The following is a 15,921-nucleotide window of genomic DNA, read 5'->3' as shown; positions in this document are numbered from 1 at the left end:
TTTGTAGCAGCTACAGTGCACTTTTGAAAGAGTAATTAATTGGGCTATACACTATTGCCATTAATTTTTATTATATAATTGTAATTAGTACCAAACTTCATAGTATACACTGCTTTAATTTCAGCTACTACTAATAACCTGAGCCAGCTACTGTATGTAGTAAAGTCACAGACAGATTGCTTAACTGGCTATAGGGATTATTTTGGTATATTATGCAAGGTACATAATTATGACAAGTTTAAAGTAGCTATGGTTGTTGTGGTGATTCGTAATGTTTTTGTCTGGCTGTAATTATGACAATAATAAAACAAAAAATGCAACCGGGCCTGTGAAAACAGGGCATGTGGGCACATAAAATTTGCCTAATATTTCAACCTTTTATGGTTCATAACTTTTGATGCCATTAAGCTATGGCCATGAACTTTTTAGCACCTATTTCCCATTTGATTGGCTTTATAATTCAAGTTATAGAATGCAGATATTCTATTCTACTTACTGAGATATGACCCATTGAGTGACAGGGTGTAGTAATTTGTGCCCACATGTCCTATTTTTGCAGGCCCGGTCACAAATTCAGTTCAGTATAATAGTAAATGCAAACATCTCATTGTGTGTGGAAAGATCACTATTTGTGACCAGATTTTACAGAACCGAACCAAATCGCACATCAGGCAAAATCAAACTAACACCACCAGTGGATAGCTACACTATCGTACTACAAGTTTTGATCCTCAGCACTACTCAAACTACACGAGGCTGGTTTTAATAGACGTCTTTTCTGGGTGGTGTGGAGTGCCCAAATGGCGGTTTCAGGCCTTGTGAAGGACCTGGCTTGGCAAGAATCAGTGGTTTACTGGTGGACAGCCTTATAATGTTGGCCAGACGTGTTCTCTGTAGATTTTGCTACATATCAGCCACTAAGGAGCCAGCACAGCCCTGTAATCTCGTGTCTGGACTCCAATCGTGGTCTGCCTCCATTTTGAGGCCTATCTTTTGCCCTCCCCGCCACCCCCCAGCCTCCACCCCTTTGTGAGCACTCGTGATACTGCTTCGCTTGTCCAACTGCTCAGATTTTCTATCTTATTTGGCGGGAAACTGTACAAGCAGCTACAGGTACTGGAAGTGGCTTGAAAGGTAACAGATTGATGCATCTTTTGTGTAAATTTCATACGCGTGCTTGCTATCCTTGGAGAGTTATGCTGGCTTCAATTCTTTAAAACCGTTTATCTCGAAACTTCTAATGTGCGATTTGGATCGTTTTTCCAAAATCCAGTAACATATTATTATTATATAACACTCATCTAGCTGTAAAGGAGCCAAACACACAAAAACATACTTTGGAATCACTCCATGACCAGTGCCAGCCACCACACACTGACCAGACTTCTTTCCACTGCTCCAGGATTCTTGGCAGGTCACGTGATGCTCCAGAAATAATTATTTATATGTGACCAGATTTTACAGAACCGAACCAAATCGCACATCAGGCAAAATCAAACTAACACCACCAGTGGATAGCTACACTATCGTACTACAAGTTTTGACCCTCAGCACTACTCAAACTACACGAGGCTGGTTTTAATAGACGTCTTTTCTGGGTGGTGTTGAGTGCCCAAATGGCGGTTTCAGGCCTTGTGAAGGACCTGGCTTGGCAAGAATCAGTGGTTTACTGGTGGACAGCCTTATAATGTTGGCCAGACGTGTTCTCTGTAGATTTTGCTACATATCAGCCACTAAGGAGCCAGCACAGCCCTGTAATCTCGTGTCTGGACTCCAATCGTGGTCTGCCTCCATTTTGAGGCCTACCACCAGTGGATAGCTACACTATCGTACTACAAGTTTTGACCCTCAGCACTACTCAAACTACACGAGGCTGGTTTTAATAGACGTCTTTTCTGGGTGGTGTTGAGTGCCCAAATGGCGGTTTCAGGCCTTGTGAAGGACCTGGCTTGGCAAGAATCAGTGGTTTACTGGTGGACAGCCTTATAATGTTGGCCAGACGTGTTCTCTGTAGATTTTGCTACATATCAGCCACTAAGGAGCCAGCACAGCCCTGTAATCTCGTGTCTGGACTCCAATCGTGGTCTGCCTCCATTTTGAGGCCTACCACCAGTGGATAGCTACACTATCGTACTACAAGTTTTGACCCTCAGCACTACTCAAACTACACGAGGCTGGTTTTAATAGATGTCTTTTCTGGGTGGTGTTGAGTGCCCAAATGGCGGTTTCAGGCCTTGTGAAGGACCTGGCTTGGCAAGAATCAGTGGTTTACTGGTGGACAGCCTTATAATGTTGGCCAGACGTGTTCTCTGTAGATTTTGCTACATATCAGCCACTAAGGAGCCAGCACAGCCCTATAATCTCGTGTCTGGACTCCAATCGTGGTCTGCCTCCATTTTGAGGCCTACCACCAGTGGATAGCTACACTATCGTACTACAAGTTTTGACCCTCAGCACTACTCAAACTACACGAGGCTGGTTTTAATAGACGTCTTTTCTGGGTGGTGTTGAGTGCCCAAATGGCGGTTTCAGGCCTTGTGAAGGACCTGGCTTGGCAAGAATCAGTGGTTTACTGGTGGACAGCCTTACTATTATTATTATTATTATTATTATTATTATTATTGTTACTGAGCAGACAGCACAGCTGATATGCTCAGGAAAGAAAAGCAATCATAAAATGAATTTAGCTACGTAGTTACAAAGATTACAGTTATTGAGTTCTATACAATGTTTGCAGTTCCGCTGAAAAAGAGTCAATATTGTTGCTCTCAATGATGGAAGATGGTAAGTTGTTCCAATCCTTAATTGATCTGGAGAAAAAGCTCCGTTGGTATGAATAGGTGGATGAGTTTGGTAGAATAAAACGATGTGGGTGATATAGTCTGGTGGATCTTGTCATTGAAATAAAATGAGGAGGAATTGACAGTAAATAATCTTGATGTATAATTTTAAAAAGTGCTTGTAATCTGGATATTTTACGTCTCAGCTGAAGGCTTGGCCAAGAAAGATGCTGTAACATAGCTGTGACTGAGCTGATTCGATTGAAATCATTTAGGACCCATCTAGCTGCCCTACGCTGTACTTTCTCTAGCTGTTGAATATTGTTATGGTGGTATGGGTCCCAGATGACTGCAGCGTATTCCATTGACGGTCGTACTATCGTAAGGTAGGCTGTTGCTTTGATGTTAGACGAGCAGCAACTCAGATTGCGTTTCAAAAAGTTTAATGTTCTATTGGCCTTAGCAGCTATATTACTAATATGTGGAGACCATGATAGTTTGTTGTCCAATATAACACCAAGGTAGGAGTGTTGGTTTGATGTACCCAAGTTGTGATTGTTTAGCTTGTAGTTGAAAATGATTGGTGATAATGATCTGGTAAACCGCATAATAGTACATTTGGTTACATTGAATCTTAATTGCCACTTAGTTGCCCATTCGTGTAGTTGATCAAGATCATGCTGAAGTTGAATGGCATCCTCCTTGGTGGTGATAATTCTGTAAAGTAAACAGTCATCAGCAAATAACCGTAGTGGCGAATTTACATGTTCTGTTATATCATTAATGTATAGAAGAAACATCAAAGGGCCGAGGACCGTCCCTTGAGGGACTCCTGAGTGAACAGCTATCGAGTCAGAAAAAGTACCGTCCAAAGCTACTTGCTGTGACCTTCTGGTCAGCCAAGTATTGACCCACTGACAGATGTGATCGTTGATACCATAGTGTCTTAATTTAACTAATAGTCTTTGATGTGGGACACTATCAAACGCTTTAGCAAAGTCAAGGAGAATGACATCGGTTTGTTTCTGTTGGTCTAGAGCATGTGACAAGTCTTCTATCAGTGAAATAAGTTGGGTAACACAAGAGTGCTGGGATCTGAAGCCGTGCTGGGTATCAATGAGAATGCTATTAGAGTTTAAATGATTCATTATGGAATGATATATAATATGTTCCATAGTTTTGGAGCATACAGAAGTCAATGATATTGGTCGGTAGTTTGCGGTACTAGTACGGTTTCCTTTCTTGAAAACAGGACATACATTGGCCATGAGCCAATCGGAAGGTAGTATACCTGTGTCTAGTGATTGAGTGAATACAACTTGCAGTATAGGAGATATTTCGTTTGCACAATTCTTCAAGATATATGGATGAATGTTGTCTGGCCCACTGGCTTTGTTGGTATCTAATAGGGATAATTGATGGTGGATACCAGCCACTGAAAATGTAATACTTGGCATAGTAGGCAGAGCATTCACAGGGTTGTTGCAACCATTCATGGAAGGGATATTAGATAAGTTTTCTTTAGTGAAGACTGACTCAAAATAGTTGTTTAATGCATTGGCTTTACTCTTTGTATCTGAGATAGATTCACCATCTACAATTAGGGTGGAGATATTATGGTAGTCCTTACGTTTTGCTCTAATATACTTCCAAAATTGTCTACGATTTCCATTAAATGAGTTGTCAAACATTCTATTAAAATAATTATTGTGTGCTACTTTAATCTTGCTTTTATAGAGTTTTTAATCTTGCGATAGGCATTCCAGTCATTACTAGATTTGGTTCTTTTAGCTATGTTGTATAATTGTTTGCATCTCTTCATATCCCTCTTTATTTCTCTGTTTATCCATGGTAATTTGGAGTTGGAACGTATAGTTTTGTATGGCACGTGCTTTGCAACACTGTCATTGATTACACCTTTTAGATCAGTCCAGTTTTGTTCGACAGTTTTACAGTAAGGATCATTCCCAAGAAAATAAGTTTGAAATTCAAGTAGGTCTCTTTTAATATTCTCAAGATTAGCTCGGTGGTATAAAGCAACTTTGTGTTCAGATTTAGTATTAATATTTGTGTTATCTATATTATGATGGAAGACAACGGCCTCATGATCCGACATTCCTGGTGCAGTAGTTAAGTCCAAAATGGTAGATGAGGTAGAAAGTACAAGATCAAGTATGTTGTTGTTTCTAGTCGGAGTATTGACAAATTGATTAAGGCCAATATCATTAATTTGATCAAGAAATATATTATTTAGTTCTACTCCATAGCTAGGATTAGAGATAACCTGACCACTTCCATCTAACCAATTAATACCTGGAAGGTTGAAATCACCCATTACTATTATATTAGGTAGTTCAGTAAACCTACGTGTAAGAGTGTTCAAAGATAATCCCAATTGCAGTATGGGGTCAATGGACAGGTCTGGTGGACGATAAAATGAGCAAACATAAATGGGGGCCCTTTTAGAAGGAGTCACTTTTGCCCAAATGATTTCAGCATTTACATCCAATTCAGGTTCTTCAGATACATCTAGGCCTTCCTTAATGCATAAGAATACACCTCCAGCACCCTCTACTCGATCCTTTCTTAATACAGTATATGTAGGAGGAAAAATTTCAGCGTTGTAATAAGAACTATCAAGATGTGATTCACAGCCACAAATAATGAGGGTTGTGTTCATCAATTAAGGCTTGGAAATGAGCTCTTTTTCCGGAACTGCGTAAACTACAACAATTTAGACTCAAGATTTTTAGTTTAGTATGATTGTGATTTTGAAAATTTGAAGCATTGTAACTACTTGTAGCTGAGCAGTCATCAGGAAGACTGCTCCTGTGAGCGCAGTTGTTTCGTGTGTGTTATGTCCATTGGTTGAGCTGACGAATTCGAAGCTGTAGATGAAGAGTATTTAAAAACTGCATTAATAACCTCTCCATGAAGTTGGTTGTTGACAAAAATACGATTGTTGCTAAGTTTGATTTGTTTACGGTTATGACCAGCCTTGATTAGGGACCACCTTTCCTTTAGTAAAACTGACTCTATTGCTCTTTCTTGTGGTGACATATCAGGTTTGATAATCAATGGGGAAGGTAAGGAACTTTTGTTTGCTAAAATTGTATTTACGTCCATGGTACGTTGGAGTTTAATTAAGATGGGCCGTGGCCTAGATTGATTCTGTTTGAATTTCCCAAGACGAAAACAGTCGATTATGTGATCAGGGTTTATCTGAACCTTTATACTACTAAGGGTTTCTAAAACAGCTTTAACATCATTCTGTTGTCTTTCGTGTCTAGATGTTCTTGAAGAGCATTCATCGATACCATACAAAACAACATTGGATTTGCGATCAGGCACTTGTTGAGTAGGATTGGCTGTATGTCTATCAAGGGCATTTGACGTTGTTTGGATTTGGTCAACCAGCTTTGTCTCCTGCAACTGCAAGGTTTCTATTTTATTAGACAAATCGGACACAGCCTTTTCGATTTTGCAGTGTGCTGAAGCCAGTTGCTCAAGATCTGCTGATAAGGTTGAGACAGTTAGATCTGGTTGGGGTAGCCCAGCCTGGTGGATCATCCAATCATTAATGATACTTTTGAGACGAGTTAGACAATCATTAATATTGCAGTAGTACACACAGTTGTTGATTTCAGATAGAGTGTTAATTGCTTTGTACTGTTCTTGAGAAACATTATCACAATTAGTATGTACCCACATACGACATAAATCACATTGTATGGCATCATCATCTTCCTCACATTTCTTATTACATTTCCCACATACATCTAATTGCTTATTTAACACATAGTGGCACTTATCTGGTGAATCATCAAGTCCAGCTTTTCTCTTCTTGCTTCCAGCATTATCAGCCATTTCAGTGTATTAGGACTAGAAAACTCTAATTAAAGCCCACCTGCCAATGAAAAAAGGAAAATGCGTCAAAGTTGACTGCAATTAAATGGATAAAACCGACTGGCCTGTTAAGTGTACCGTTAAGGAAGAAGCACAGCCACGGTACCACAACTGAGTCGCTTCAGGGGTTGCTTCAGGATACTCCACTTCAGGAAATGCGTACTCACTACGCGGGAGACCTTGTAAATATCCGGTGGGAGCAATAGCAGACACTTGAAGTCTAAAACAAGCCCCAAATGAAGAGGACGTACGGAGCGAAAAGGAATCATCCACACGCGAACCGCAAAAATTTTTTTATTTTATTTTTTTTTATAATGTTGGCCAGACGTGTTCTCTGTAGATTTTGCTACATATCAGCCACTAAGGAGCCAGCACAGCCCTGTAATCTCGTGTCTGGACTCCAATCGTGGTCTGCCTCCATTTTGAGGCCTATCTTTTGCCCTCCCCGCCACCCCCCAGCCTCCACCCCCCAGCCTCCACCCCCCAGCCTCCACCCCCCAGCCTCCACCCCCCAGCCTCCACCCCCCAGCCTCCACCCCCCAGCCTCCACCCCCCAGCCTCCACCCCCCAGCCTCCACCCCTTTGTGAGCACTCGTGATACTGCTTCGCTCGTCCAACTGCTCAGATTTTCTATCTTATTTGGCGGGAAACTGTACAAGCAGCTACAGGTACTGGAAGTGGCTTGAAAGGTAACAGATTGATGCATCTTTTGTGTAAATTTCATACGCGTGCTTGCTATCCTTGGAGAGTTATGCTGGCTTCAATTCTTTCAAACCGTTTATCTCGAAACTTCTAATGTGCGATTTGGATCGTTTTTCCAAAATCCAGTCACATTTATGGCATGCACTATATCTGTAGCTAGTCTAGTCCACTTTTATACTGAAAAATCTCTAATAGAACACTTGGCTTGTCACACACATGGTCCATGCAACAAATTTCAAGGTTGGTTAATGGTATAAATTTTTTCACAATTCAATAATATGACAAACAATAATATTATTATGTACCAGTCTTTTCGTACAAAATATAAGTATATGCATGTATGTACAAATACTATGTCGTTGTGAGGGGGTTCTTCTAAGATTTGCAAATCATTCGACACCTACTAAGTCTGTCTAATGCACAATTAGCATCAGTTCTTTCCATCAATAGATACCAGCCAGAAGCTCAGGTTATCTTGGTAGTAGTGGCAGATATCCTTGGCATTGCATTCCACAAATGGTTGGGTACGGAATTCTGTAAGATAGGAGCCTGGTGATTTCAGCTATTGACCACTACCTTCAGAACCATGCAACTCCAGTATTCTGAAAAAATAACAATTACTAAACATGTAGAAACAACTTAGCAGGGTGGTTAATACACTATACAAGCTTTGATAATGCATTGGATTGTAAAATAAGAATTTTCAAAAATCAGGACTGTATCACTTTTGTTGAATTTAACACAATGTTGTTCATCCATATAGACCCCGTGCGCAATAAGGCGTGGCACTTTATTACATCATTGAAATGGCACATTTACCATTTTTGAGGGCAAAAAACATATTTGTTCCATGCTAGGAATTAAAAAAATGTAAAGTGAAGTATTCATATTGAAAAACAGAGGAGTGCTGTTAAAAAGTAAGTTACTATAGGTAAAGGTACATAACATACTTGTTGCATGCCACCCAGGGAAAGTTTTTTCAATAGAATACTCAATACTTTTGCCCTTATTTCCCTCTGAAATCCCACGTAAATCATCGTGAAATCTGAAGCCATAGCACCTTTTCGCCGGACCATGCCTTAGTGCGCATGTGGTCTATATAGCAATGCACAGCACTGCAGACCATTGGATAGAAAAGAATAGTATGAGAATAAAATCTCAGCAACTTACCATTAGAAAACTGTACCCTGTCCATACACTCTGCCATGTTGACGGGCAGTCAGGTATTGAGTTAGACTGACTGTTTACTGTGAGAATGGCGGAATCAATTTCACACACTGAACAGCAAGATATGTGATCTTCATGTTCATCCATGGGGATCTCTTCACTGTCAACAGCAGCATTTGTAGACAGCCAGTAAGTTTTCCCACTGCGAAATGAGTAATAGCATCTGGAATTCTCTCCTCTACCACGACACATCATGAAAGGTATAGTATTAAAGCAATGCACACAGGAGCCAGGTTTTCCTAAGTCTTGGCCATGGCCAAAGCCATCACCATCAGTGAAGCCCATAGTGTATCCTTCCCACAATTGTACTGATCCAACCAGACATGCTGGAGTACTGTTGGTCTGACTGTGTAGTGTGATGAGGTTGAAGGGAGTTCCTGATTCACCACGACCACCAGGTTCACCATTATCTCCTTTGCTTCCCTTCATTCCTCTTGGACCATTTGACCATCACTTCCACGTTCACCCTTCATCCCTTGAGGGCCTAGCATACCCTTTTCACCTAGGAATAAGTAAAAACAAGTTGATGTTGTGCCAACTGCATTACAGATGTGCTGTTTTGAAAATTAGCTAGACAAAGCTCTAAGGCTTTTTGTACTCAAAGGGATACTGCAAAACAATTCTAGCAGGCATCAAGGCCAACTACAGTTTGTCAGTTACAATTGGCTTTTCAGATAGTCTGTGGTGACCTGCTTCACCAGTACTTTTATTCAGCAAAAGAAACTGCCTTGAGTATTGCAGAAGTTTAATATACAGCTTTTATTTCCTACATACAGGCTGCACTAAACGTTTTGCTCACGTCGCACAAATTACATGAAATATTTTGCTCATGTACACTAGCACAAACAAAAAAAAACTAGCATTTGGAAAAACGATTTCAGAAACCAGGTGCACATCCAATGTTGTGGGATATACACACATACGTACATACATACAAACCTTGCAGTCCCATTTTTCCTGGTGGTCCAGGGTTACCTCTCATACCCTTCTCTCCAATTGAACCTAAAGATAAAGCAATACTGGTATTACTGTTTATTGAAGTTGCACTATAAGTTGTGGAATTTTTATATACACCACGCAATAAGTAATGCTCACACACAAACTCTATCACTACTATAGTATGCACTCTACCTACATCTTTAAAACTGGTGACAAAATAATCATGAAAAGTTCTATGGCAGCTACCTTTTTTAAAAAAGTTTATTGTTATAAAGGGTCATCATAGAGAGTATGTGTGTTACCTTTTATTCCCGATCTCCTTGTGGTCCCACTGGTCCTGGTTCACCTTGTCGTCCTCTTGGGGTCCTTCATCTCCAGTGTCACCCTTTGGACCTGTATACCATAAATAGCTGCTAAATGTATTGTACATGTATAATGTGTACATACATTAAACATCTACAGCATACTTGTATAAAGTGTAAATGTGCAAGAGTACAGTTAGGATTGTCAAAAAGCACATAATATAGGTAGGTACATGCAGTTATTAACCCTTACATGTGTATTAAACTTTTGGGGAATGCGTGTTTACACATTTCTCGCATTCATGGCAACATTAGGTGGGATAGTTCAACTCCTTTAGCTTTATACAACTACACATTGATCAAAATTCTATTCACTGGGCTACTTGAGGAAGGTTGAATAAATACTGCAACAGTGGAGACTTACTTGTTATGAAGCGAAGAACAACAGCGATCAGTGTTATCTAGGCATCAACCAAGCTTCTCGCCACGTGTTTAACTTCGATTGTGCAAACCTTATTGGAAGTCAATTGGAACAACGGCCATCAAATTATGGATCATTTTATAAAGGTATGTAATGTCGTTTTGCATGTTTATTTAATGAAAAGTTGATTACATGGCAAGTTCTGGCATCATGCTATTTAATAGCACAAAGGGGAAAACCCTAGGTATCATTGTAGAGTCATTAATCGATTCCCGGACGAATTTATATTCGGACACCTGTAGCAACCAAACAAAACGGCTCCATAGCCCTGATATTTGCAGTATAGGAGGACATATGTGTTGGCACTTTACACCCAAAAAATCACTCCAATCGGTTGAAGCAGGTAGGAATACGAAGCCCACATGTCCGTCCGAAAAAACAATCGATTACCAGACAAAAGAAATCTATATCCGGACAACAGCTCATAATTCCGCAAGGAAAGAATCGATTGCCACTAAACTCTAGTATATATAACTTTAGTCTATGTTAGTACCATGATAAAAATTTGGAGTCTGAAATGTACACCAACTGGCAGATGCAGCTTGCTAAAGTTCACCTACTCCAATGACCGCTATTTCCGGACACTTTATATCTAGCAACTATTGGTTACTTTAATGCATCTATGGTCAGGCCCATTGCCAGGGGGTCCTGAAGAACCGCCTATACATATGTACTTCACTTGACTGTTTAATTAGAATGCATGCGCATGTTTGACTGTTGTATTAGAGTAAATTTATCTGGGACCAGATCCTGTATTCTTACATGCACTGTTGAGATAGTTTGAGATAACTCTCAATTTTACACCTGTGATATTAACTGCAGAAAAATCTGTTTAGTCATGAAACTGCTGTAACTTGCCAAGCAGCTAACAAAGTATACCAAAGTTCTGAAAAAAATTTAACAAGGTACCTCTGGTGTGGACAGGGTAAGGATAGTGTGTATATATGTATGTCAACTAAATACTGATAGCTCAGGTCTGGAGAGGTTATAATTATTATAGCTACTCACTCACTGCATTTCTGTGCCATATTATCCTTTGAGACACTATGAATTTTGCAGTGGTGTCCAGCATTTGTTGCACAAAGGCCTTTGGCAGTACTAAATCTATTCTTGATGGATAAAAATGATGTTCTTTGTATCATTTCTAAAGAATTATTTGGTTGATGTATTGGTTACACAATCATGCATGTGGAAATAGGTCAGGAACTTACAATTGAGTGAGTTGACTTCTCTGTTCAGAGAACTCTGTACTGTTGTATCACATATTATATGAACTTTGCAATGATTAGGTCTTAGCCAAACTTCCATAACAAAATTATGGTTAATTGCATTTGTTCATGTTAAAAGCTATAGTATATATGTGACCAGATTTTACAGAACCGAACCAAATCGCACATCAGGCAAAATCAAACTAACACCACCAGCAGATAGCTACACTATCTTACTACAAGTTTTGACCCTCAGCACTACTCAAACTACACGAGGCTGGTTTTAATAGACGTCTTTTCTGGGTGGTGTGGAGTGCCCAAATGGCGGTTTCATGCCTTGTGAAGGACCTGGCTTGGCAAGAATCAGTGGTTTACTGGTGGACAGCCTTATAATGTTGGCCAGACGTGTTCTCTGTAGATTTTGCTACATATCAGCCACTAAGGAGCCAGCACAGCCCTGTAATCTTGTGTCTGGACTCCAATCGTGGTCTGCCTCCATTTTGAGGCCTATCTTTTGCCCTCCCCGCCACCCCCCAACCTCCACCCCTTTGTGAGCACTCGTGATACTACTTCGCTCGTCCAACTGCTCAGATTTTCTATCTTATTTGGCGGGAAACTGTACAAGCAGCTACAAGTACTGGAAGTGGCTTGAAAGGTAACAGATTGATGCATCTTTTATGTAAATTTCATACGCGTGCTTGCTATCCTTGGAGAGTTATACTGGCTTCAATTCTTTAAAACCGTTTATCTCGAAACTTCTAATGTGCGATTTGGATCGTTTTTCCAAAATCCAGTCACATATTTCAACCAAGGCTGCACGTACCTGTCAATTGCATGGGTGAATTGTATAGCTAATATTATGTAGTTGAGACCACTGGCACCTGCCTACTGGAAATTATGCACTTGCTTATGTATAGCCATGAGTAGCTAAGCACCAATAAGCAAGTGCATGCATGGCTCCAGTGGACAAGTGCAGCAATTGCACGCATGAAGAATTAACACTGTGGTGACTATATATAAGCAAGGCTCTGTGCTCATGCATAGCTAAATGACAAACATGCAGCCCATAAAACAGCTGAAGTGGGACAATGTAACATAACGATATCAATATAAGCATTTCCATCAATTCAGCGGTAATGCACTGCATAGGGCATAGCCAGACTTTAGGTGCATCTGAGGGAATGCCCCCAGGAAATGTTCTGAAAATAGATACTAAAAGGTTGGAATTTTGTGGTATTTTAGTCAATGAAAATAGCACAATTTTAAGCAGCAAATTGCAAGCTCAAGACCAGCTATACAGATGACGTCTGGCAAATATCTCTACTGCTACTACAATTATACCATCTGTGTCTAAATGTATTGGAGTGTCACAGTGAATAATTATGGATGGAAAAGCCTGAGTGCCTTATCAGCAGGGGTAAGTGCTTCAAGACAATTAAATTACACATTACATGAAGTTGAAGCATGAATGTTATTCATGGGGATCTGAGTACCTCAATTAATCAAGTTTAGATGATCTCACTTTGTTTTGTAAATGAATTAGTCACATTCAGCTTTTAAAAGAAAATGTAAAGGTGACTTTTCTATTAGAGTGACTGTTCTATTAGAGTGGTTGACTGCTCGTTTAAAATATCTCGATCTTGTATTTACTGAATATGTTACCTAGAGCATTTAATTCGAGATTAAATTAGCTTGATATATAGCTATTGCTATTTATTTATAGTGGTATTTAGTAAATTGCAGCTGATGGATTTTCTACTGAAAACTTGGACTTGTATAGCTAACAAAATTGTGGACCTTTTACTGACACTGAACCTTTTGTGCTGAAATTGTGGACCTTTTCTCTAAGAAGGCGGTTCTTCAGGACCCCCTGGCTATGGGCCTGACTGCAGATACATTAAAGTAACCAATAGTTGCTAGATATAAAGTGTCCGGAAATAGTGGTCGTTTGAGTAGGTAAACTTTAGCAAGTTGTATCTGCCAGTTGGTGTACATTTCAGACTCCAAATTTTTATCATGGCACTAACATAGACTAAAGTTATATATACTAGAGTTTAGCGATAATCGGTTTTTTCCTTGCGGAATTATGAGCTGTTGTCCGGATATAGATTTTTTTGTCCGGTAATCGATCGTTTTTTCGGACAGACATACGGGCTTCGTATTCCTACCTGCTTGAACCGATTGGAGTGATGTTTGGTATGTAAAGTGCCAACACATATGTCTTCCTATGCTGCAAATATCAGGGCTGTGGAGCCGTTTGTTTGGTTGCTATAGGTGTCCGGATATAAATTCGTCCGGAATCGATTAATGACTCTAACGCATCACGAGTAGAATGAAGTAATTGCTTAGCCATAGGAGGTACACTTCGAAACTTATAGCACTTTGTTTACAGCCATGTGTATTTGCCTATAGAGTAAGCCACCAATGTTCGACCACCATCGGTTCGGACGCGATTTTTCTTCAAACCCATAAAGAAAATTTCTGCTATTGCTATGCCTTTGGAGAGGTCTAGGCCATAAACTCTTGCATGCAAAATTTCAAACCTGCAGCTTTCTTCGTCTGGCTTCTGGAGCTGCAAAAGTGACGGACCTGTCCGAATGTTCTCAATTCTCGGACAAAAATATTTATTATCGGTTGAGTGGCACTGCTCGTAATGCTTGAAGCTGATCAAGTCTTTCTGTGTTTGATATGAAAGAGCAACTCTTATACTCTCCAAATATATGCAGATATTTGGTTTAGTCCTAATTGCCTGTGAATTACAAAGCTCCAAAGTCACCTCTGTCATGCAATCTTAAATTCGGCCACATGTGAAGCTAGTGCAAATCAAAATAGTTACCTATATCATATTCAAAGCTATTTTTATGAACATTTAGAGCATCAGCTACCGTTCAATAGTAAATAGATACATGCACGATGACCGGGTGGGGTCTATTCTACGGAACGGAATGGAACGATGGACTAAACTACGGAACGGAATGCTTTCTCAAATTGAAGCTAGCAGCTTACCATTGCCGTACAAGTTATCGGTGGCACTTCCAGCAGGTAATCAAACGCACCCCAAGAACGATAAAATGAATTTAAGGATCGATTGTGGGTTCTTGTTTTCTTTTTGTTTTTTTTTTTAATTAAATTTTTTTATTACCCTACAGTTATTTCTGCCTACCCAGCACAAAAGGCATGTGTGCTGAAACAACAATAATGGGGACAATTAAAAGTCCCTAGGGCCACTTACAAGGCCCAGTTCCGGGGAAGCATCAAATGATCTGTAAGAGATGGAACGGCTTCCCCGGATGCACATAGTTGTAGATCTTAAAAGAGAAAAGGACAACAAACAACGAAGCCATGCAAGAGTGCTGCTGTAGGTCATGGTGTTTCGTTTCGAAAGTAACTCGGCTAAACGGCGATAAAAGTGACTGCTTCCCTGCCCATACCCCCAGTTGTTGAGAGAACTAAAGGAGTGAAAGATGCCAACTCCACCTCACGGACACAGTCACCATACTCCCTCTTCTTCTGTTGCTCATGACATCTATATATAGATGGAATAGAAGTATTGCGGTAGCTCTGTGCATTTGGATGAAACACCCTTATGTCAAAAAAGGCACTTTGCCGCCGCCCCCAAAATCCACGAGCGTGAATATCGGCTCTGGCATCATCTTGTTGGTTGGCAGATTGAGGAGTAATTACTTCTCCACTGAGAGATTATTATGAAGTGTTATACAAATGATATGAATACGTACTTTCCTGTTTCAAGATTCCATAGACGAACCCTTTGATCCCATCCACCAGAAATCTGTTTGGAGGAGTAACAATTTGTGCTAGTACTGACATGTTGTGCCATACATCATCAGTACACTTATCATGTCATTATTAGTGGATGAGATGTGTTCCTACAACATTTAGCCACTACTCTTTGATCTATACATTATCAATGGCTTTATACATGTTTCCAAGTAGGTATACTCTAAATAGTTAGAATGGACAAAAATCTGAGGCCATAACTAGTCTGGTTGTATGGCATTAACTGCCACAGGCTCTGCATGAATCAATTCCTTGTTACTGTTGTACATGCAGTAATCATTTTTGTTCTCAAAACTTTAATTCCATTACTTCAATCAACGTGAAGAAAGGATATTGTATGTGATCTTATAAATGGAACTAAACAAACTAAAACAAATCATTTTGATGATGGAACAAATGTACTAACACATGTATTCATCCTAAATATCATATCATATATATATAGTACCAGGTAAGTTGTGGAGTAGCCTGGACCACTGGTCCTCTCTACAACAGCTAGACCAGGAGAACATCCATAGTGACCATTAAGAACATAACGACACATGAAACCAGCTACTCTGTTCATGACAGATTCCTGG

General features: G+C 39.9%; 1 protein-coding gene across 4 annotated transcripts; it reads right to left on the bottom strand.

The window, feature by feature from the left end:
• Window positions 1–7,640: 7,640 nt before the first annotated feature.
• LOC136237199 (collagen alpha-2(IV) chain-like) lies at window positions 7,641–15,919 on the bottom strand. 4 transcript variants are annotated; one of them, XM_066027545.1, is made up of 7 exons: window positions 15,792–15,865; window positions 15,283–15,335; window positions 15,023–15,236; window positions 9,857–9,947; window positions 9,555–9,617; window positions 8,559–9,117; window positions 7,641–7,990 (listed from the first exon to the last, which is right to left on the bottom strand). In XM_066027545.1, the coding sequence occupies exons 6-7, from the start codon at window positions 9,042–9,044 to the stop codon at window positions 7,967–7,969; spliced, it is 510 nt and encodes a 169-aa protein (XP_065883617.1). In that variant the 5' UTR covers window positions 9,045–9,117; window positions 9,555–9,617; window positions 9,857–9,947; window positions 15,023–15,236; window positions 15,283–15,335; window positions 15,792–15,865; the 3' UTR covers window positions 7,641–7,966. The 4 variants fall into 4 exon arrangements, with proteins under 4 accessions (XP_065883617.1, XP_065883609.1, XP_065883602.1 ...); XM_066027537.1 differs by lacking the exon at window positions 15,023–15,236 and having other exon boundaries at window positions 15,792–15,874; XM_066027530.1 differs by lacking the exons at window positions 15,023–15,236; window positions 15,283–15,335 and having other exon boundaries at window positions 15,792–15,919.
• Between the last annotated feature and the right edge of the window lie 2 nt (window positions 15,920–15,921).

Source organism: Dysidea avara, chromosome 1 (genome assembly GCF_963678975.1).
Source record: "Dysidea avara chromosome 1, odDysAvar1.4, whole genome shotgun sequence".
NCBI classification, from domain to species: Eukaryota; Metazoa; Porifera; class Demospongiae; order Dictyoceratida; family Dysideidae; genus Dysidea; species Dysidea avara.
This window is presented reverse-complemented; position numbering and strand designations above follow the sequence as displayed.

What these genes read in the sequence shown, in the direction of transcription:
- LOC136237199 (XM_066027530.1), bottom strand. Translation starts at nt 9,044, where the DNA reads ATGAAGGGAAGCAAAGGAGATAATGGTGAACCTGGTGGTCGTGGTGAA. An exon ending in CAGGGTACAGTTTTCTAATG is followed by an intron (nt 7,991 to 8,558) that starts GTAAGTTGCTGA and finishes TTATTTTTTCAG; the next exon opens with AATACTGGAGTTGCATGGTT.